The sequence below is a fragment of the Penicillium rubens genome (genome assembly GCF_028828025.1).
Source record: "Penicillium rubens strain IBT 27055 chromosome Unknown utg000001l_segment0_segment0, whole genome shotgun sequence".
Lineage (NCBI taxonomy): Eukaryota > Fungi > Ascomycota > Eurotiomycetes > Eurotiales > Aspergillaceae > Penicillium > Penicillium rubens.
This window is the reverse complement of record NW_026890599.1, coordinates 6,185,904-6,206,924: the sequence shown is the minus strand read 5'-3', so window position 1 is coordinate 6,206,924 and position 21,021 is coordinate 6,185,904. Positions and strand designations below refer to the sequence as shown.

Sequence of the window (21,021 nt, the reverse complement as noted above, 5' to 3'; positions counted from 1 at the left end):
GTTATAAAGAAAAAAAAAGTAGATCTGAAGCTCTGGGCTGTTTACATCAGTGGCGAAGAGTGGATATGCCCGGTTCACCGTAAATCCAGAAATATACTAATATATCTAATATATACTGTTAGTGTGTCTTTTCCTTGTTCTTCTATTGCCCTTTAATCTATTTAATCTTTGATCCTTCGAATCTTTAAGTATTTAAAGGCCAGAACACCCCTCTCCTCCTTTGCAGAGTCATGATGCAAACGATAAGGGCTCTGGCTCTCACGTGTCAAGACTCGATCTACAGGCCATCTTGCCCAGGTGGCTTCAAATATCCTTAGTATCTCCTAATTATCTACTAATTGTATGCGCATGTTCAAGCTCATTCTCAGATGATCTGAAAAAGGAGGATCGGCACAAGACCTTGCATTCTGGATAACCTATTTAGGTGATGCCGGGAGAAAATATTCAAGTCTGCTGACCTTGATAGACAGGGGCTTAACTGGGCTTATAGTCCGATCTAAGATGAAATAGGTATCGCCTGGAATCTGCAGCGAAGCCGCCGAATTCAGTGCTGCAGCCAATCAGGAAATGTTCTCCGTACAGGTTCGCCTTTCATCTTCCATTGCGATCCCGGTAGCTATTCCTTAGCAGACTTGCATCGATGTATGTCCAAGTTGTATATATTTCTTGAATTCTGACTTGACTGCTTGTACCACTTTATATATGTCTTACTATTGGCTTGGTGATCAGTCGTCTGACTATATGTACAACGCATTATAGCTAATCTCCCCTTCGCCGATCAGCCTACAACACATCATTCTAACTCCAAGATCGGGTACAAATACTCCAATCCAGTGCCCTGTACGGAGTACTCCGTACTTCAATAGCCGTTGGAATAACCGCTTGTCCAAAGAGATATGTCGTGCTTGGGGGGTGGGCCATTGTCTGTGCTTGTAGCGGGGCACTCTGCTCCGGAGTATCGTCAACATTGTCTGGACTCCCAACATTTTTTTATCATAGCCCTATCTCAGCATAGGCTGGTATTACCCTCATGTGACCATTTTGGTTTAAAACTAGCTCCTGGATTTTCTTTCGGTTTGAGATCATGGAAAAGAGTATACTACACCGTCCGGAGTAAATAGTGGGGTCGCAGTGAAGGATGACTCGTGCAATCTGTGAATACTCCAGGGGTCTACAGGGCTACGGGTATCAACTCGGATTATAACTCCGATACATAGAGCACTCATGGCTCTGCGTCTTAACTTGATTCCTGCATTCCACGTGTTCGTTCCAATTCAGATGCGGGAGAGGCGCCGTCTTGTGACCTGAACAGCCCGTCTCAAGTCTTATTCTGTTTCGTGGCTATCTATTCCCAATCATCCCTCGGACTAAAAGGGGACCGAGACAGACACTCTTGGATAGTATAGGTATCTTTTCCAACACCTACGTTTCCCACAAGTGCTTCTGAAGTTGATCAGCACTTGTATATACGATAGAAACTGTGTTTTGCCCTTTGTTTTTAGCCTCCTGTCCTCGCAGGTACCGGTCCGTAAGGGCATCTGATGGTATTAGCATAGACACTCGTGTCAAATATCATGCTGATGCCTTTCAGCTTTTCCCTGTTACCCGTCCCTTGTAAGATATGATCTTAGCGAAAGATTTGCAGGCACGTTTTTCCCAACCCCGGGAAGACTGATGCGTTAGGGATGTCGAATATCCGTATTATTCGCCTCTTTCACCGCCGATTTCGTTGCCGACATTGAATTTGGTCGATTTGAACTCGGACAGCACTGCCACTGATGGTCCCGTAATCGACTCCAAAGGCGTGTGGGACCCTCAGGCCGATGATTTCACTGAGGGCATCGATCCCAGCAATTTGGATGTGGATAGAGGTGAAAGACGGAGAGATGTAGGAAGCTAGGCAGAAAGGCAAATTGAGATCACCGAAGAGGAGATTGACTGGTGGGACTTTAGTGAGAGCAGCGTACATTAAGGGAGAGAAGCAGTGTTCACTGGGTATAACCGTAGCGTAAGGATAGAGTGGGTGAGACCGCGAGCAAATCAAGAGGAAATACGAGGAGGCTGACTGGCGAGAGAAGTGACAACGAGTGAGGATGCCGTGGTTGGCAGCGAAGATGCGTTGTGATAAGTGGATTGAAGATGTACATGACTTTGGAGGCCAACAAGGATTCCATGTTGTTCATTGTGGCAGCCACTGTTGCTGGGTGTGGTATACGTGCGTCCTATTGAATGCTCTCTGACTCCGTGAACGCTTAGCTCTCCTACCAACCTCAACTCGTGCTCGTGCTGGCCTTGCATGGTTGTCCCTAATCCAATAACGTCCGGGACGTTCTCGTACTGCATTCCAACGCACTTAAAGTCCGCAAAGCGTATTGACGACCTGGGCCTAGACATTGAAATAGCCCGTCTGTCGTGAACCTTTTCGCGGTCATAGCGTCGGGTCTGTCTGGGTTCGAGGAAGATATAGGTGAGCCGAGAGTAACGGAGGAGGTCAAATGTATATGAAGTGGGGATAGTTGGAAGCGAATCACTCAAGTCTGAATTGTGGTAGGAAGCCAAAGCGGATTGAGGGCAAACGGAAGACGTCAAAGATGAACTAGAGATATGCTAGGTTGGGTCTTGAAGTAAAACATCTCATAAAGCATTGATTACATTAATTGCGAGCCACCAGGGCAAGAGCTAAATACATATAGACCAATATCCCTAGATAGAGCCTTAAGCTAAAGAGATCGAACTCTTCTTTGGCTTCATAGCCCATCCAGAGAGGCAGGTCCAGCCCGCACCACTCTTCCTTCCCTCATCAAATACCGCACCAAGACCCTCAAGCAACATAGACCGCTCACGACCCATTTCCACTCGCAATTTCAGTAACCACTGCTCCCACATCCACCCCCCGATCAGCCCAGTCATACTGGCAATATCCGCAGTACTACCAACCGGCCCCTGCACCGCTTCATAATCTTCAATATGGCTCTGCACACGCGGTGCGGGAGTCTCACGCATGGGCTCTTGCTCGACGGGCTCGGTGCCCATCGGTAGGAACATCCACGCGCGTTGCGTGTCGACAAATCCTGTGTTGCGGAGACGGCCAACGAATCTCTTCGACGCTAGGGGGTCGTAACCCCGGTTGCGCAGGTTGAAGGCAAACTCCACTGACGCTGCGGTCGCGTACGGCCCTGCCCGCGAGATCTCGGCGTCAAGAACTTGGAACTCGAGGTAGCCGCCTGGCTTGAGGCATCGCATGCACTCCTTCAGAACTAGGTCGTACTCATCGCGGTCCTTGCCCGCGGGGCATTCGGTCCTCAAGAGTGCGGGCAAAGAGCGGGCGGAGATGACATCGAACTGGTTGTTTCCAAAGGGCAGCTCCCACAGATTGGCCACGGTCAGCTGGCGATGGTTTGGAGGGCCTTTGATGGCGTTGTTTACCGTCTGGTTCTTGGAGGAGACGGTGTAAACCTTGACATTTGGGAACTCATGCGCTGCTTGCCAAGCCCAGTCGCAGGACGAGTGACCACCAAGATCCAGGATGCGGAGACTGCGCTTGCGTGGTCCCTGCGAGGCCTTGGGCTTTGATGAGGCTCGTGCAAGTACGCGCTGGGCAGGGCTTGTCAGCAGATTGCCGCCGTTGAGAGACCGGAGGGCATCCATGGCCCACATGGGTTGGGACAGCTGAGCAAGAACCAGCTGTTCTTTCTCCACCTTGTCAAATTGGGCCTTCTCGGCCAGCTCGGAGGTAATAACCGAGTTGCGGGGCGCCTTGGCAAAGGGGCCCTTGTATGCAGGACGCTCGGGGCGAACAAGCTCATACTTGCCCAGCAAGCAGTTGATGTGCAGGTCGGTCATGGCGAGGCGCATAGATTGCACAGCATCAAAACGCATGTTACGATGAATGAACCCATCAGTCTTGGCTGACCGTTTCCGAATAGACTGGAAGCCTTGCCAGTAAATTGAATCCTTGCTAGCAAGGACCGGGGGCAAAGGACCGAGGGACTCGGGGACACCTTCGACGAATCGCACCATCTTCTTGGAAGAATCTTCTGTGGTGTCTTTGGCTTCAGTCTCGACGTCATCAGACTCGGCTGATTCAATAGGCTCAATGTCATTAACGGGATTTGTTTCATTGAGAGCGGACATGTATGATGCTTGGGCAGACAGCCAGATACTGGTCCTGTCGTGGCTCGCAACTGCACGCTCCTGTAGCTCTTGGTCATAGCATTCGTCATACTCATATCCGTTCCCAGAGCGGGGGATCTCCTGAACTTGTACTGCATCAAACGCAGCACTCATGGGGCTATCTTGGTAGATAGATCGACGAGTGGGTGTGTCACATAGTCGAACGGCAGTAAGCGGCGCCTCTTCGTCGCGAACTGCTGTGACTGGATCTTCGCCAACCGGACGCTCAGGCCAGTCAAGTACCTGCTCGACAATCTCTCCTTCATCCCGACGCCAGGGAAGATTGTAGAACCCTTCTGCTGCAGCTGAAGATGGTGGGTAGTTGGTGTTGGGGATTGACCACGTGTGGCGCGCCCGGGGAGCCAAAGAGGCAAAGAAGCCACCAGGAGACGGAATGCTCAGGTCACTAAAACTGTATCCAGACAGTTCAGATGCGGGGGTTACCCCGTCAGCACTCCTCGGGCGGGTAGGAGGCGGCTGGAGTTGCCACATCTCGCCCTTATCCTCCGACGTCTCGGACCACGAGTCGGCTGTCTCATCCAAGTGATTGCGGTGTAGCATGGATAGTGCCGAGTTAGGCAGAAGGCCCCCTTGGTCAATAGGCCGTGGGGCGTCGTACAGATCGTCATATTCGTGAACTGGCTCATTATTCAGGTGAAAGGATGGGGAGGGCGACGGCGAGAGTGGGGGTGAATATGCCTGGGGAGCGGTGGGAATTCGGGGAAAGCTTCCCAGGACATGACGCCAGTCCTCATCCGGAGCTTCGATAGCAATGGGCACAGTTTGAATATCTGAATGGGCATCGGCATTGTCTAGGTCGCTTTCACTTCCGTCCAGATCTCGTCGAACATGGATATCACGTGCATCCCAGTTGGTGTCAGGCAGAGATTGAGAGTCTGGTGTAGCCAATGCGCTGATTATTGATTCTTGGTCCGAAGTCATACTACCATCGAGAGAAGGCGGGGCATAAGATGCAGGCACGGAACGACTGAGCATCGACAGTGCTGCCGGCGAGACTGGTATCTTGGCTGGAGGCGTCGGCGGGACTGGAGAGCCCTTGAGAGAACCGTTCATTGACGGCCACAACGCAGAGGATGGAATCTCGAGTGTCAGAGACCGCTTCCGACTCCCAGTCGAGGTCACCGAGTTCCGGGTGATTGGTGTAATCAAGCTTGATGGCCGCGTATCGGGGGAAAAGCATGAATCGCTAATTTCGGTCTCATTGTCGTCAATACTATCATCATCTGAGGCATCATACATGTCGTCGTATCCTCTAAAGTCCTCCATCTGGGACTGCCATTCTGTATCTGAGCATGATGAGGTAGTCCCGGCTGAAAGAGGCGACATTAGGCGGGCAAGGCGGGCGTGTGTTGGTATTGACAAGCCGCTGGTCTGCAACTTCAACTGCGGGCTGATAGCTGCCGGTGTAAGTCTGGAAGGAGCTGAGCCTTTCGGACTGGTTTGAGCGAAATGAGATTCGCGCGTATCCTCCATTATAGTATTAAGCACCGTCCCTCGGGCCTGCCGAGGTGGCGGAAATCGTGCATTCGAGAGGCGGAGTGTGTCGGTCATCTTGCACACCTGATCAAACTGTTGGATGTTGGTTTTGTGTGACTCGCTCACGGGAAATATCTATGGGTATCTCGACTCGTAGGAAATGACACCGATCAACGGGTCTGTGAAGGAAAGATAGAAAGCAAGACAACAAGATAACAAGATAACACTAGGAAATAAATCAGATGCAAAAGCTACCAGAGCTATAGGCACCGATAAGAGAGTGAGGGCAACAAAACGAAGAACGCTAGCCTTCACAGAAGTTGTGGCAGTTGGGAAGGGTTTATAGTCGATTGGGCGCTTTCCACCAGCCACGGGGTATGTGCAGTGAGCAGCCGATCCCTCTTCAGAAAGAGTCACCCAGTTACAGACACTAATGCAGGATTGAGCACAATCCATCCAATAACCCTGGTCTGGAGGGTAGCCAACATTGACGTTATTGGTGGAGAGGAAATGGGCGCGTCGCGCTGGACAGGGGGTCCTCCCGTGAGCAAAGAGCCAAGGCCATTTTTCCAACAAGAGTCCAGTGAACGAGGTTTAAAAATGTGAAAACGGACGAATGAGGTTCGTAGATAGTGTGACGAACCGCTCGGGGAGTGTGAAGAGGGTGAGATGCAGTGTGAAGAGGTTGGTGATTGGTCGAGTGTACGCGCCGGACTACTATCTTTAGCCAAATTAGTGACCGTCCGAGGTGGATGGAACATCAATTATGCACCTTTCCGGCACCTAAACCGGCAGGAAATCATCATAATTAATGTGATATGATACCTGAATCCGTAAGAAAATGGGACGATCATCGGGCAGAGAAGGGAAGAGAGAGGGAAAATGAGGGGAAATGGCCCAACGCAAGAGGGTACATATGTAGTAGAACTATACTACTGCACGCTAGAGATGTACTCACTTAGCAAGGAATAATAATAGAAAATTATGTGCTAATTGACCTCATTGTCACATCTTTCCCCTCTCTCATATCAATGTGATCATGTACTATTGACAAATTGACTTGCTTACAATTGCTTACACCGATGTGACCCTAAAGGCGCGTAGAGCCCCGAACGTCCAATTCAACTACAAATCATATAGTCTTGCTCATGTCGATATGAACCACTGTCATACACTTTCCCCTCTTACCGGACTATACTTCCCAGAAGTTGGCGCTACTGTAGGAGTTCAGAAGTCATCACTCAACCACGGGAACCCAACATTTATAATGTGTGTAGAGCAATATCTCGACGAATATCCCAATTATACCTCAACTGGATGATAATTTTGACAGGAAGTACCATTTTCCAAGTAAAAGACTCTGTCCACCCCTACCCTAGCTGCAATATATCTGATGCTGTATTGCAACCTGCTTACATGCATATATGAATGTGGTGTTGAAATGCCCGGGCATCATGAATGGTTTAGGCCATCCTCCGAGATTGCGAGTGTCTTTACATACATTGTACGAAGTATATAGTTTCCACAATTACGTTTCAGACTAACAGCACAATATACATTGTGCTGAAGGATAGACCACCTCCTAAACTCAGTTGGATTTCGACTAGTAAACAGGGGTACCTTACCGGACAGGGTGTTGCAGATGTTTATTCAAAGATTGTCTCAGCTCGTTATTCTAGCAGCTTGTTCCGCGTAGGAGACCTCCAGTTTAGCGACCACCGAAAGAGACCGGAAAAAAATATGTTACCCAAAGTAACCGAAATTGACCCGTCTCTGTATATCTTGATGGATGCGAAAATGAAATTAGTTCAACTGGCGAGTGCTAGCAGACATGAAGTCTCAACCAAACAGCCCCAGAGATGAAATGCCTAGTATTCAAAGGTATCATCAAGCAAGACAACATGCTCAGGGGTATGACGGGCGGATCTAGGGTAAGAATATATTGGCGGTGCTCAAGTACCTGAGGCCGATGCTTGAGATCTTGGCTTTGGGCGCCAATGTCCAAATACAAGTCATGCCCCGTTCCCAGTTTTCGGAATCGATGGGATTTGTTTCTCTCTTGGTGTCCAGCTACAGGTTAATGCCAAATGTGCTATCATTGAGTGAGATTTTGATATCCATATTGCGATGCTTGTCAAAATCGGATCGTTGCAAAGCCTGAATAATGCCTCAACGGAACCAGTATCGTCAGAAAGACCAGGTGGACCTGAAGCGATAGGCATTCGATAGGTAGCCCTTGCCCTTGTTCATGTGTTCATACACGCTTAGCCAACCTGCTTTGCGCAGGCTGTTCGACCAGGGAACACAGTTCCCGAAATGTGAGTATTCAAGCTCATTTCAGGACTAGGCGGGTGTGATAGCGCTTGAGGCTTGTTCAATGGGGAATGGCCAAAGCATGTTCCCCAGCGTGTAGCGGACGTAGTGCATAGTCTGTGTGAGGAACTACACATGATTAAATTTGAAGACGTTGTAGAGCCTTTTATTCCATGAGGATGTTTCGGGCTCGATGAGGGTTTGCTCTTGACGCGTGGAAGTCAATCGGCGGCTTATACGGGGGATATGCACGTGACCACCTCCGACGGCTCCTCTTTTGCAACTCACCTTACCAACTCTCCAGCGCCGTCGACATTCCTGTCTCTGATCTCGTGAAACCCATTGTCCAAGCTCTCAAATCCAACCTGCAGCATTGTCCAATATCAGCAGAACACAATTCGCCTTTTTGATCCAGCGCACCTTTCGTCATCCAAGCACCCCTCCAAGCTGTCCTACCCACCGCAACCATGCTTTTCTTCAGGTATGCTATGGCGCGAAGCGCAAACTCATTCTACGCAGAACGGAACTAACGTATTCGGCACTGCAGCTTCTTCAAGACTCTGACTAACCAGACGGTCACCATTGAGCTTAAGAATGACATCCGTATTCGTGGAATCCTGAAATCGGTCGACCAATACCTCAACATCAAGCTCGACGACATCGAAGTATTAGACCTGGCCAAGTACCCTCACCTGTCTTCGGTGAAGAACATGTTCATCCGAGGCAGTGTGGTACGGTACGTGATGTTGCCTCGGTCGGAGGTCGACGTTGGGTTGTTGGAGGATGCCACACGGCGAGGTGAGTTGCGCATCGTCCCGAGCTTAGTTCTTGAGATCATCAGTCTACGTTCATGTCTTCCTTGAAATACCTACGACGGTTGCGACAACGATTACCATTCGGATCAATACTGATAGAGTCATCATACAGAGGCTGCCAACCAGGCTGGCAAAGCTCGGTAAACGATCATGGCCCCAATTTTACGACAAATCACGCATCGCACTCTCCAATACCGTTGTTCCCACTAGGTGATCTCCAGCAAAGAAAATGACTATATGGCCAAAAGTCTGGGGTTTGTGGCCCCCAATATTGAGATGACCCAATTGAGATGACCGTGCAGACGGGTTCATGCAACGAAGGATATTCGAAACTCCCATATTACTCGAATGCGCCCAAGATACCAAATGGACCTTGGATCCCTCCTGAATCCTGCTGATACGCCGCAAAAGCAATTTCGTCGGAGAATACCCGCCTGTAGCTCATGCTGGCACCTGGGCTGCGTTGTTCATGATACCTCGTTAGACTTCTTCTTTTTTTTTTGCAATAATGAACAGAAACTTTTCTTTTGGCCACTTGAGTATATCGCAATGAATCGAATGTAGTCCTTCAGATTGGAGAGTAATAACGACCACGTGACTTCGTGTCGCGATCCAGTTTCTTCGCGCCTCTCGTCCCAACTACTCTTGACATTTGCACTGGCGACCGTGCACATAATATGGATAGATTGTACATCTAACATACTACATATTTGCGTTTCATCTGACGTCAGACTACTTTTGACCAGGTGCAAACTTTCTTATACCCTCTCCACGACTCGATTCTTGCACGGTGCATCCGACTCCTACCCCTCCGTGACCGAGCCACAATGGCCGGGTCTTACGCGAAGAAGGGGGCCACGCCATCCAAAGGCTCTTCTGGAACAAGACAATCCTCGATAAAGCGCAATTCGAGCATCTTAAGTTTCTTCCAGAAGACCGACACGCCCCCGGGCGCCACTTCTCGCCAGGCTCGGATCACCCAATTTGCAACAGCGAGCTCACGGTCACCGAGCAGCGGCCGGGGGACCCCGACATTGCAACGGGGGAACAGTTCAAGAAATGATGCTGCTGGTGGGCTCTTTTTAGAGGATAAAAAGGGACTGGCGAAGATTGAACAGACAGCGGTGACGAGTGAAAGAGAGCGATCGCTCACGCCTGACTTTTGGGGTGACAATGAAGACTTCTCGAAGGCGGATGACAAGCGATATAATGAGAGCGACACTGCGGTCAAGCGCCGGAGGGTTGACTCACCGGACAGCCCGGTCAGCGAGACACAACAGTCAGATGCCGAATCGAAGACTACAAAAGCACCAGCGGCAACACCTGCACCCGCAAAGGTCCAGAAACGAAGCGGACCATTTATCGATGAATCAGACAGCGAGGATGACATGGAAGCATATCGGGAACTTCAAGAAAGCACACGTACCACCAGGGATGTGACGAACGAGACATCGCAAATGGATACAATAGTGGCTACACGACACACTTCCGAACCCACACCCCAGCCACTGGTAAGAACCGCCACGAATAATGCCGATGATGATGAACACGCGGATTTTGACGATATAGAAGAAGAAGACGAGCTTATAGGGGAAGAGTTTCGAAATCGGCCTTGGGAGGGCGAGGAACAAGAGCAAGAAATCGACCTTGAGGTAGATCCTGACAAGTATTTGAACGACTGTTCGGGTGTAGAAGATGTTGAGGGAGAAGTGAGCACGTGCCCTATCTGCCAAATGAAGCTGAAGGATCTTAATGAAACGGTAAGTGCCTACCACTGCCATTTGGGTCTATTGAAGTGCTGATTTCCAGAATAGGACATTGCAGTACATGTCAACGACTGCCTAGATGGTAAAACCAACCCTATCCCGGCCACACCCGCTTCTAAGCCCATGGTGAAGCCAACTCCCAAGCCAGCCGACATCGACAAAGGGCTGACACGCGCCGAGCGAGCTGCCATCGCTCGGCCTGCGCAAGGTGACCCCTACTCGCGGCAAAACCCCATTGGAGGTTCTGCATTCTCAAAGATGATGGCTGGAAACGCAGAAGATACTGCTTGGGCTACTGCAGCCGCAAACGAGGTATCTTCTCGCGGCAAGCAAGCCTACCAGCGGACTTGCCCTTTTTACAAAATTATCCCGGGGTTTTCCATATGCGTCGATGCTTTCCGCTACGGGGCTGTCGAAGGGTGTAAAGCTTACTTTCTCAGTCACTTTCACAGCGATCACTATATCGGGCTCAACAAATCCTGGTGTCATGGGCCCATTTATTGCAGCCGACCTACCGCCAACCTTGTCCGCCAGCAGCTCCGTGTTGATCCCAAGTGGATAATTGACGTCGACTTTGAATCCACCACCGAAGTACCAGAGACGGGAGGAGTACGGGTCACCATGTTACACGCAAATCATTGTCCCGGTAGCTCACTTTTTCTTTTCGAAAAAAGCTCTGGAGCTGGGCCCAATGCCTATAACCAGCGCGTGCTGCATTGTGGTGACTTCCGTGCATCTCCCGCTCATGTCCAACATCGGCTCCTACGTCCAAATGTGACAAACCCGGTCACTGAGAAACCGAGGCAGCAACATATCGACAAATGTTACCTCGACACCACATATCTAAGCCCGAAATATGGCTTTCCTGCTCAGGAGGATGTGATCACAGCGTGTGCAGACCTATGTGTGCGCCTGAATCAGGAAGCCGGTGTCGGACCTGATACGGGGAAGAATGGTACAAGTGGTTTGATGGGCAAATTTCTCTCCGCCGCCACGGGGAGCAACAAACCACCAGGCAAAAGCTCGCATGTCGGTGGCCGACTACTGGTAGTGATTGGCACTTACAGTATTGGCAAAGAACGGATATGTATGGGGATTGCCAAAGCACTTGGATCCAAGATCTTCGCCACCCCACCGAAGCAACGAATCTGCGCCTGCTTGGAAGACCCCGAGCTCTCCGCGATGCTAACCAGCAATCCACACGAAGCGCAAGTGCATATGCAAACCCTCTTCGAGATCCGGGCCGACACACTGGCAGAGTACCTCGATGGCCTCAAACCACACTTCTCCCGAGTCGTCGGGTTCCGCCCGACCGGCTGGAACTATCGCCCACCAGCCGGGCGGCTCATACAAAATCCACCAGTCTCCACTGTTTTGCACGGCGAACACTGGAAGTCACCATACACCAGCGAAGACCTCACCCCGCAGCGCGGCAGCACGCGAGAGAGCGCCTGCTTTGGCGTGCCCTATAGCGAACACAGTTCGTTCCGCGAGTTGACCATGTTCTGCTGCGCCTTGCGTATCGGGCGGATCATTCCAACGGTGAATGTTGCCAGCCAGAAAAGCCGGGATCAGATGAAGGTGTGGATGGAGCGGTGGGATGCCGAAAAGAAGAAGAATGGCCTGTTTTCCGTAACTGGCGATCGATGGTGATCTACGACTTGGACATACGACGTACGGATAACATGATTGCATAAAGTATATGTATATATGTATCGCATTGGAATTTTGCATAGCGACATGATTTTGCATTTGATTTCGGCTTTTCACGGCTACAGTTCTTCTCGCTCTCGTTCCGATCCTGTTCCTTGCATCTTTAGTGGTTTCAGACTGTTATCGACTGCTCCACTAAATGAAGGCCTAGGTCCTTGAAGTTGGGAACGCTTGTAGATCGTTGCCTTGGATTTTCGGTATACATCGCCAACAGTTGGATCGATATTCTCGCTAATGCACTTGTCAGGGGAGTGTGTTTCAGAGAACCCCTCCAAATCCCCCATCTTCAAAGGTTGGGATTAGTGTTCGAGGTACTAAATGTGTAATACTGCAGTATACCTTGTATCTAGAAACATCGAAGAAATATATATTTACAGTCCAGTCTCGCACTTCTATCTAATATTATCTAGAATACCCATGCATACAACCAAGCACCTGCGGTATCCAACCTCGGCAGCGATCCGTGAATCAATGTTTTTGAGTGTGTTCTCATTTTTAGGGCTTGAGCCAAGTGGATCAGATGGTTGAGAGATCGTGGGCGATAATTCGTTCCTATTTAGATTCGGATCGACAGTATGCAGCGAGCACTGCGAACTTCTACCCGTTTATCCTCCTTCAGATGGAGGCATCAGATCAAATTTAAATGATGATTGGTGCTTGTAGGGCTGGACTATGTCCGTCAAAAAACAAGACTCTCCCAACGTTCAAGACGCTTTCAAGCCCAGGGCTTAGCACGGGACAACAACCTTTACTGGGCTTTTGCACTATCGATCTCTGCGTTAGTCGGGTTCCACTTCAACTTTACAATGCCTTTTTGACAAATCACTTGGGGCCGAATTTTTCGAACTGGACTTGCCGTATTTCGGTATTTGTCGCAAGTGTAGCTTTTTGGCGAAAAATTCTATATAATGGAGGCCCCCTTTGTGCTTGTTCGAACTCGGTGCAGAGATAATACACCTAACATTCACCCATGCATACTCCAACCATTGGACTGTGGGCTTTGACGGCTGGTGTCGCCGCCGCAAAGACCTGTTACAATGTCACAGTCGAGCTCCCTGTCACGGCTCGCAACGGCGTGTTCGACAACATCGACACGCCCCAGACCAACTTTGACGCTACTTCCTTTGTCCTCTCTGCGACCAGACAGGGTCAAAATTTAACAGAAACAGCCTTGTCGGGCTATGCTACTGTGTCGGGCCACTACAATATCTCGGCCCAATACTGTATGCCGAACAACGCTGGAGATTCAGCCTACACGCTTCAGATCCTCACGCACGGAATGGGCTTTGACAAGTCGTGAGTTTTGCGACTTGGTCGGTCTCTGTATATAGTGGTCTAACATGGAAATATAGATATTGGGATCTGCCATACAACAACTATAACTACTCCTACGTGGATTACGCCTTGGCCCGGGGATATCACACACTCTCTTACGACCGACTGGGGCTCGGCAAATCTTCCCATGGCGACGCGAAGAACGAGATCCAGTCATTCCTGGAGATCGAAGCCCTTGCCCAGTTGACCCGCATGGTGCGTAACGGCAAGATGCCCAATATCAAGACCCCCGCCAAGGTCGTTCATGTCGGACATTCATTTGGGTCGGCTCAGACTGTCGCCCTGTCGGCAATGTACCCAGAGCTTTCCGATGCGCTCGTTCTCACCGGGTACTCGACAAGCGCCGACTATATGCCCATGTTCCTTAGCGGGGCCAACTTCCAACAAGCTCGGCTCAACTGCAAGAACTCGGACTACGGAGCCGGCTACTTGAACAGCGCGGACCTGGGCAGCAATATATATCTCTTCCTTTACCCGCCCCATTTCGACACCGGTCTCCTGAAATATGCAGAAGACAACAAGAAACCCATGACTATCGGTGAACTCCTGACCATCACTGGTCTCCCAGCGCAGAGCAACTTCGCAGGACCTGTTTATGTCATTGATGGTGCGAATGATGTGCCGTTCTGTGGAGGCGACTGTTTGCACATGGGTGGGAAATCGGCTTCTATTCCTGCTGCTGCGAAGGTGGTCTTCCCCTCAGCCAGTGCTTTCTCTGCCTATGTCCATCCCAACACCGGCCATGCTATTAATCTGCACTATAATGCCACCGGGGCTTATAAGCAGATTAATGACTTCTTGGGGGCTCATGGCTTGTTGGGTAAGAGTCACCATCATGATCATGCCCGTCATCATCATTGAAAGATGGGGAAATAGGGAGCCCTCATTATGATTCATGTACATATATATTCATCTATATTTTGGACAATTGATATGTACATACGGAGTACTACCTGGGGGTACATACAAGAACACATCGAGTTATGCAAGTTATACACCGACCTCATGATTATGCTTGATATTATGTAATATTATGCCTGACTTTCAAGGCTTTACATGACATCATTACTAGCCTCATAAATCAGGCGTCAAGACCACCTCGTGCTGGTTTCCCCCCGCACTCTTTTCCAACAAATCAACCGCCAATGATTTACGCGGAACAGCAAATGGAGGCAACTCATCGCCAATATGCGACCGTTGATTTGCCCGATTTGCCTAAACTCCCCAAGCCAATAACCGAACCCGTGGATGTCGATGTGTTCGGAGTCTTGAGACGGCACTCTCCACGGATCTTCGCCGCCAGTGTCCAAACTCCACACTACCGAAATTGCTTCCCGTTGCCTTGCATTACCCTCGGGGACGATTCGATGACCACTCATCCCTCTTTTCATAAATAAGTTGAATTCGCGCATTTGGTCATGGATCTGAGCTGATTTCTCTATTTGAACATACATTCTATATTTTATTGATTGGTATTATCCTTTCTGTATTGGTCTGGTACCTTTTTTCCCCCGAGTTGTTTTGTTCAACGCTCCTATACAACACTTCACCATGCTTGTGACACTCGAGAATGTTCCGATTATTCTCGTCGGTCTCTTTGTAGCCTATTATTTGGTGCCGTACGTGCAAAAGTCGCACCTGCGCGACATCCCCTCTGCAGGATTTGCCGCGTTCACCAATGTCTGGCTCCTGCTGCAAGCCCGCCGGGGTCAAAAGTACCTGACGATCGACGAGGCCCACAAGAAACATGGAAAGCTTGTCCGCATCTCACCTACCCAAGTCTCTATTGCCGACGATGAAGCTATCCAGGGTGTTTATGGACACGGCAATGGTTTCTTGAAAGCGTGCGTCAATGCCGCAGCCCCCGAAAACCTGCCCCGAAACTGACAACCTCCCAGGGACTTCTACGATGCCTTTGTATCTATTCGCCGTGGCTTGTTCAACACCCGTGATCGTGCCGAGCACTCGCGCAAGCGCAAGACCGTTTCCCACACTTTCAGTGCCAAGTCCATTGGCCAATTCGAGCAGTATATCCACGGCAACATTGAGGAATTCGTGAAGCAATGGAACCGCCTGTCCGATCTCCAGGGTAATCCCAAGACCGGCTATGTCAGCCTCGACGCCCTCAACTGGTTCAACTACCTGGCTTTCGATATCATTGGTGACCTGGCATTCGGTGCTCCCTTTGGCATGCTCGAGAAGGGCCAAGATATTGCTGAGATGCGTCTGGATCCCAAGGACCCTCCGAAGTATGTCGCCGCCGTCGAAGTTCTGAACCGTCGTGGAGAGGTTTCCGCCACCCTGGGCTGCATGCCGTCTATCATCCCCTTCGCCAAGTACATCCCCGACCGCTTCTTCTCCGAAGGCCTGGAAGCCGTGGAGAACCTTGCTGGTATCGCCATCGCCCGTGTCAGCGAACGTCTTAAGCCGGAGGTTATGGCCAACAACACTCGTGTGGATCTGCTCGCCCGCCTTATGGAAGGCAAGGATGGAAACGGTAACCGACTTGAACGCGCCGAACTAACGGCCGAGGCCCTCACCCAACTGATCGCCGGCTCCGACACCACCTCCAACACCGCCTGTGCCATCCTCTACTGGTGCATGACCACCCCGCATGTTCTCCCCAAGCTGCGCAAGGCCCTGGACGAAGCCCTCCCCAAGGACATTGAAGTTCCCTCGCACGCCATGGTCAAGGAAATCCCATAGTAAGCCTGCGCCCACCAATCTCACAAAATGCATACTCAAACTAACCGATCCTAGCCTCCAATGGGTAATTTGGGAAACCATGCGCATCCACAGCACATCATCAATGGGTCTTCCCCGCGAGATTCCCGCCGGCTCCGGCCCCGTCGTGATCTGCGGACACACCTTCAAAGCCGGCGACGTCCTCTCAGTACCTAGCTACACGATCCACCGGTCAAAGGAGATCTGGGGCGCCGACGCGGAACAATTCGTGCCTGAGCGATGGAGTCCCGAGCGTCTCAGCGCTCGTCAAAAGGCTGCCTTCATCCCATTCAGCTACGGTTCTCGCGCTTGCGTTGGTCGTAACGTCGCTGAGATGGAACTGCTCGTTATCTGCGCTACTGTGTTCCGACTATTCGAGTTCGAGATGCACCAGGATGGACCTATGGAGACGCGTGAGGGATTCCTGCGTAAGCCGCTTGCTTTGCAGGTTGGTATGCGTCGTCGTCGGGTTTGAGGGTCTTCGACTTTTGGATATAAAAAGCATACACCCTTGTAAAGAGGATGTTTCTACGGATGGGAATAGTTTGGACCTAGGGTGGAATGGAATGGGATCTTGACTTTTTTGTCTGGATTACCATTTGTTTGTCATGATTCGACGAGAATGGCTGAGTCGGTTCATCGCTTGCCTTGGGGTAGGTGTTCTACCACGCAGTCGCTGATGACTTTCCTTTTTTGGCTTGTCGATTTCGACTTGGGCGTCTGTCAAATATTGGGAATCTGATAGGCGTGTACATATGTCATTTTATATATTTTTTGCATTGAATCTCGGTATTTTCAAAAAAAACCTCCTTGCTGGTGTACTATGAAAGCCAAGAAAAGGAGTCAAGGCGGACAGAAGCCAGAATATATAGATTGTTCACGACTTAGGTCCTTCGGTGTATTATGAGGTGGTCGTCGAGGCTCAGACGGATGAACTTGGGATATTAAATTGGGAAAGGGTCAAGAAATAAAAATCAATGGTGTAATAATACTATGATATGATATCGTGACTATTCGTGGCTGACGTGAATAATATCAGAAAGAACTGTAATAAGCGCCGACCGCGGGTTGCTCCCAAGTAGGAAATAGGAATCAAAGTAACAGATAACAGGTCCGACAGTCTACCACTTCGCAGGACCAAAGGTCTGACCCGAAGGGATAGGGTTCCGGATGGCTTTGTCTTCGACATCCAGGGTGTTAGTGGTGATCCTTGTTCCCCACCATTCAGGGAAGCTAGTGTCGGTCAAATTGAGCGTCAAGAAGATGAGAATGGTGCAGAGAGCAAGACCGACATCCAGACCAGCGGACAGAACGTAGTTGTACTGCATCCACCATCCACGCCAGCGGTCACGGATGTACTTATTGAAGACGAACCCGACGATGCCCCAGGAGAGATAGTTCAGAGGAGTGGCGGGGGGAATCAGACCAGCACCACCGAAGATGATAGGGGCACTGAGATACTTGATTGGACTCTTTGGGAAGAAGCGGGCGCCGATGTAGATCGCGATGGGGAGGAGGCCGCCGGCGAGGAAGAAGAACATCAGGGGTGAGTACAGCTGGCCGATGGAGAACATCCGAGCGGGTCCGATGACACCCCAGATAACGGAGGCGTTGAAGAACACGCGACCGTTGGGACAGGTGAAGTGGTTAGGCTGGAACTGGTCGCACACGCCCTTGATTGCTCCCAGAGCCCAGTTCATGGTGGCGATCTGCACCAGGGATGACCAGAAACAGGCGACCATCTGGGCTGTGAAAGTCAGGCGGGGAGGGATCTTCATGTAGTGACCTGGTGGAATAGGTTAGTATAGCAAATCGGCACCAGGGAGACGACGGGACTTACCGATTTTCAGATCCTGTGTGAAGTACATTCCCTGGTACATGCTGATATAACCGTAGGTCTTGAACAGCATCATAGCCATAGGCTTACCGGGCTGCATGTAACCGATGATGAACTCAGTAATGACATTGAGGCCGATATCGATGTTGGTGGCAGCCTTGACGATGCCAATGGGAACGAACCAAACGGCGGAAATGAGCAGGGCAATGATGAACGACCACCAGCTCATGTGCGTAGGCCAGCCCAGTACAACACCAAAGCCAATTGCGGTCATGGTCACAAACACGCCCAAGTACCACCAGATGGGAACGGTGGCGTAGCGCGTCATGAGACGGCCGTGGACATCTTCTTCCTCCTTTCCGACACGACGGAATCGAGCCCAAATGTCCGGGCCGTTGAAGAGACCGGCCTGAACGAGGACGGCAATGATACTGGCAAACGACAGCCCATAGGACAGCATGAATGTTGTCGACAGGAAGAGAGGGGAGTAGTTCGAGTATTTCTCGGTGTCAAAGGTAAACTCAGGAGTCAGAATCTTGGAGACTTCATACACATTACCGGTATTGTCGTAACTGTTGGAATCGCTCATTGGTAGGTACTGCGAGTAGAAGAGATTGGAGTAGTGAATGGCGGGAGTGACAATCCAGAACCAGAGAAACATGCCGATCATCGTATTGGAGATAGCGTACCACGGAGCAATCAGGGGACTGAAGTTGAATCCAGAGATCTGGGTCCAGTCAAAAGTCATTGGGATAAGCGAGAGGCCAGTGAATCCACCAAAGAGCTGGTTGACTATCACGTTCTCGGGCTTGATCCAGGTGACCCAGGCAAAGATACTCAGGAACGGCGCAATGTAGCCGGGGAACCAGTACCAGCAGAAAGAGCCAATCATAGCAAATAGGAACATCTGATATTTCCCAATCCTCCAGCCGGCGACCTTGCTGGGATCCGGCTTGCTGCGATCATGCAGTGCAGTGAAGAGGGAGGTATTGATCAGGGTCGAGGGCCAGATCATGGCGGCGGGCTGCACCAGGAAGCGGGTGAAAAAGCCAGCCATGCCGAAGCCCAGCATCTGAGTCGAGATGCACATTAGGATCTCGAAACCCCAGCCGAAGTGTTGTCCATAAAAGGCACGCTGAGCCAAGAGGACATCCGTCGCGTAGGCGGCGCCACCACCGAATGTGGCGTTTGCCATGATAACCACGATTGTATGTTCTTTCTTGGTGAAAACACCCGGGTTGAGTTCAGCTTCGTATCCAAAGATACGGAAGGTGTAATTGGGCATCCACGCTTCCCATGCCTTTCCCACTGGGTAGGCAACAACCTGCGCAATGTATGAGGGGATGACAATGTAGGGCTGGCGCATGGAGAACAGCATGTTGAGGGCAGAACCGATGGTCGCAAATACAAGACCAATCACCCAGGCGCGAATAGTGTTCACAGATCCACCCTCATCGACATTGGAGACGGCGGACCGAACCTCGGGGTATGGGGAGTTTTCGAGTAATTCCTGAGCGATGGCCTCCTGGGTACGCTTATCGGATGTGTGCAAAGCCTCATCGAGTTCCTCAACAACCTCCTCGGGCATGTTTGGATCCCAGTGGTGGTGGCTCTTGAGATCACGCAGCTGCTTGAGCTTCTCATCCGGTGCAGTCTCGTCGACCATCGCACCGGTGGTGACGGCGATAGATTCGTCCTTCTCCATGGTGAAAGGTATGGAGCAATGCCAATTTCACAGGGAGACAAGTGAAATGAGAAAAAGAAAGGAGCAACAAGGGGGGAGTGGAGGATGATATAAGGCTGGTTGAAGACGAGGCCGTCGGAAGCCCGCCTTATCGCCCAAACAGGATATTGTAGGTTTATCCTGTGGATGTAACCCGAGATGAAACCGAATGGGGTAGAGAATTGGTATGTTAAGAGAATTGATTGGAAGGTAAGAAGTGGGGGAAGAGAGACAAGGAAGTGAGGGATCAGACGAGAAGAGGTGAGTGGCTGCAGGTACTTGGGGAGGAAAGTGGTTGCGCATATAAAAAGAAGCAAACAATATCCGAGATAACTCACAGACCCTCTTCCAAGGTTAAGTTGACTGCTTATTTCGGAGCACATTCATCGTATCTTGAATACCTTGAGTATCTAAGTATCTAGATATTTGGTGGCGTTTCTTGGGTTACCTTCGACTGCCTCGGACTATGCAATCCAGCGCAGTTCGTGCTATGGGGTTCAAAAAGAAGGAATGTGGGGATTTAAGGCAACATACCCAGGGAGTTACTACAGAGTAAAGCATATTGTACATCTTCAAAGTAATTGGAGACATAGAGTGTCTACTCCGTACCACATAGTAGCCCGTACGGAGATTCCAAGACAAAGAAGCAAATCCCCTGGAGAGCTTGTTAGTGATAAGCCGGACGGAGGAAGAAGGGTGAGCCTGCCGTTATTGACTTAGCTTTGCCACTAAATTTGCAGCTAAAATTGGTAGTTAGCCAATCGATGTCTCTCATTCAAGCCTTGTCGGCCCATCACCGGGGTTAATAGACAGTTTGGGGCAAAAGGCATATTCCCAACTGATACGGGGATTTAATCCCTGCAAATGAGGAAACAGCCGGGAGTAGCCTGTTATCTCTGCGTGTCTGTCAAATCTATGTGATACCCGGGATAATAGAGTCCCTGTCAACTGTCCAACTTCATCTTCTAGTTGAGGCTCTCGGTGTTACCTGGAACCCCTTATTGTTAATAGCTGACTCAGGTAGGACAAGACAAGCACTGTGGAATGGGCCACCCGTCGATGGCTCAAATGTGGGGAGAGTTTTTCTAGCGGGCTTCTATTGCTTGATGGACTGGATAACACCAG

The 21,021-nt window shown here is 50.4% G+C and overlaps 7 protein-coding genes across 7 annotated transcripts; 4 read left to right on the top strand and 3 right to left on the bottom strand.

Moving 5' to 3' along the window:
• Positions 1-1,714: 1,714 nt before the first annotated feature.
• N7525_002391 (uncharacterized protein) lies at positions 1,715-1,969 on the bottom strand (the record flags this gene model as incomplete). The annotated part of the gene is made up of 1 exon (XM_061212293.1): positions 1,715-1,969. The coding sequence occupies one exon, from the start codon at positions 1,967-1,969 to the stop codon at positions 1,715-1,717; it is 255 nt and encodes an 84-aa protein (XP_061071519.1).
• Positions 1,970-2,715: 746 nt separating this feature from the next.
• N7525_002390 (uncharacterized protein) lies at positions 2,716-5,745 on the bottom strand (the record flags this gene model as incomplete). Its single annotated transcript, XM_061212292.1, has 1 exon — positions 2,716-5,745. One exon carries the CDS (start codon positions 5,743-5,745, stop codon positions 2,716-2,718), a length of 3,030 nt encoding a protein of 1,009 aa, XP_061071518.1.
• Positions 5,746-8,450: 2,705 nt separating this feature from the next.
• On the top strand, positions 8,451-9,005 carry N7525_002389 (Sm-like protein LSM2; the record flags this gene model as incomplete). The annotated part of the gene is made up of 3 exons (XM_061212291.1): positions 8,451-8,464; positions 8,531-8,781; positions 8,911-9,005. 3 exons carry the CDS (start codon positions 8,451-8,453, stop codon positions 8,940-8,942), a joined length of 297 nt encoding a protein of 98 aa, XP_061071517.1. The 3' UTR covers positions 8,943-9,005.
• Positions 9,006-9,625: 620 nt separating this feature from the next.
• On the top strand, positions 9,626-12,217 carry N7525_002388 (DNA cross-link repair protein PSO2; the record flags this gene model as incomplete). Its single annotated transcript, XM_002556915.1, has 2 exons — positions 9,626-10,558; positions 10,613-12,217. The coding sequence occupies 2 exons, from the start codon at positions 9,626-9,628 to the stop codon at positions 12,215-12,217; spliced, it is 2,538 nt and encodes an 845-aa protein (XP_002556961.1).
• A 1,030-nt stretch (positions 12,218-13,247) lies between these two features.
• Positions 13,248-14,473, top strand: N7525_002387 (alpha/beta fold hydrolase; the record flags this gene model as incomplete). Its single annotated transcript, XM_002556916.1, has 2 exons — positions 13,248-13,573; positions 13,630-14,473. 2 exons carry the CDS (start codon positions 13,248-13,250, stop codon positions 14,471-14,473), a joined length of 1,170 nt encoding a protein of 389 aa, XP_002556962.1.
• A 690-nt stretch (positions 14,474-15,163) lies between these two features.
• On the top strand, positions 15,164-16,811 carry N7525_002386 (cytochrome P450; the record flags this gene model as incomplete). The annotated part of the gene is made up of 3 exons (XM_002556917.1): positions 15,164-15,456; positions 15,511-16,317; positions 16,373-16,811. The coding sequence occupies 3 exons, from the start codon at positions 15,164-15,166 to the stop codon at positions 16,809-16,811; spliced, it is 1,539 nt and encodes a 512-aa protein (XP_002556963.1).
• Positions 16,812-17,457: 646 nt separating this feature from the next.
• On the bottom strand, positions 17,458-19,878 carry optB (small oligopeptide transporter, OPT family; the record flags this gene model as incomplete). Its single annotated transcript, XM_002556918.1, has 2 exons — positions 17,458-18,122; positions 18,177-19,878. 2 exons carry the CDS (start codon positions 19,876-19,878, stop codon positions 17,458-17,460), a joined length of 2,367 nt encoding a protein of 788 aa, XP_002556964.1.
• Between the last annotated feature and the right edge of the window lie 1,143 nt (positions 19,879-21,021).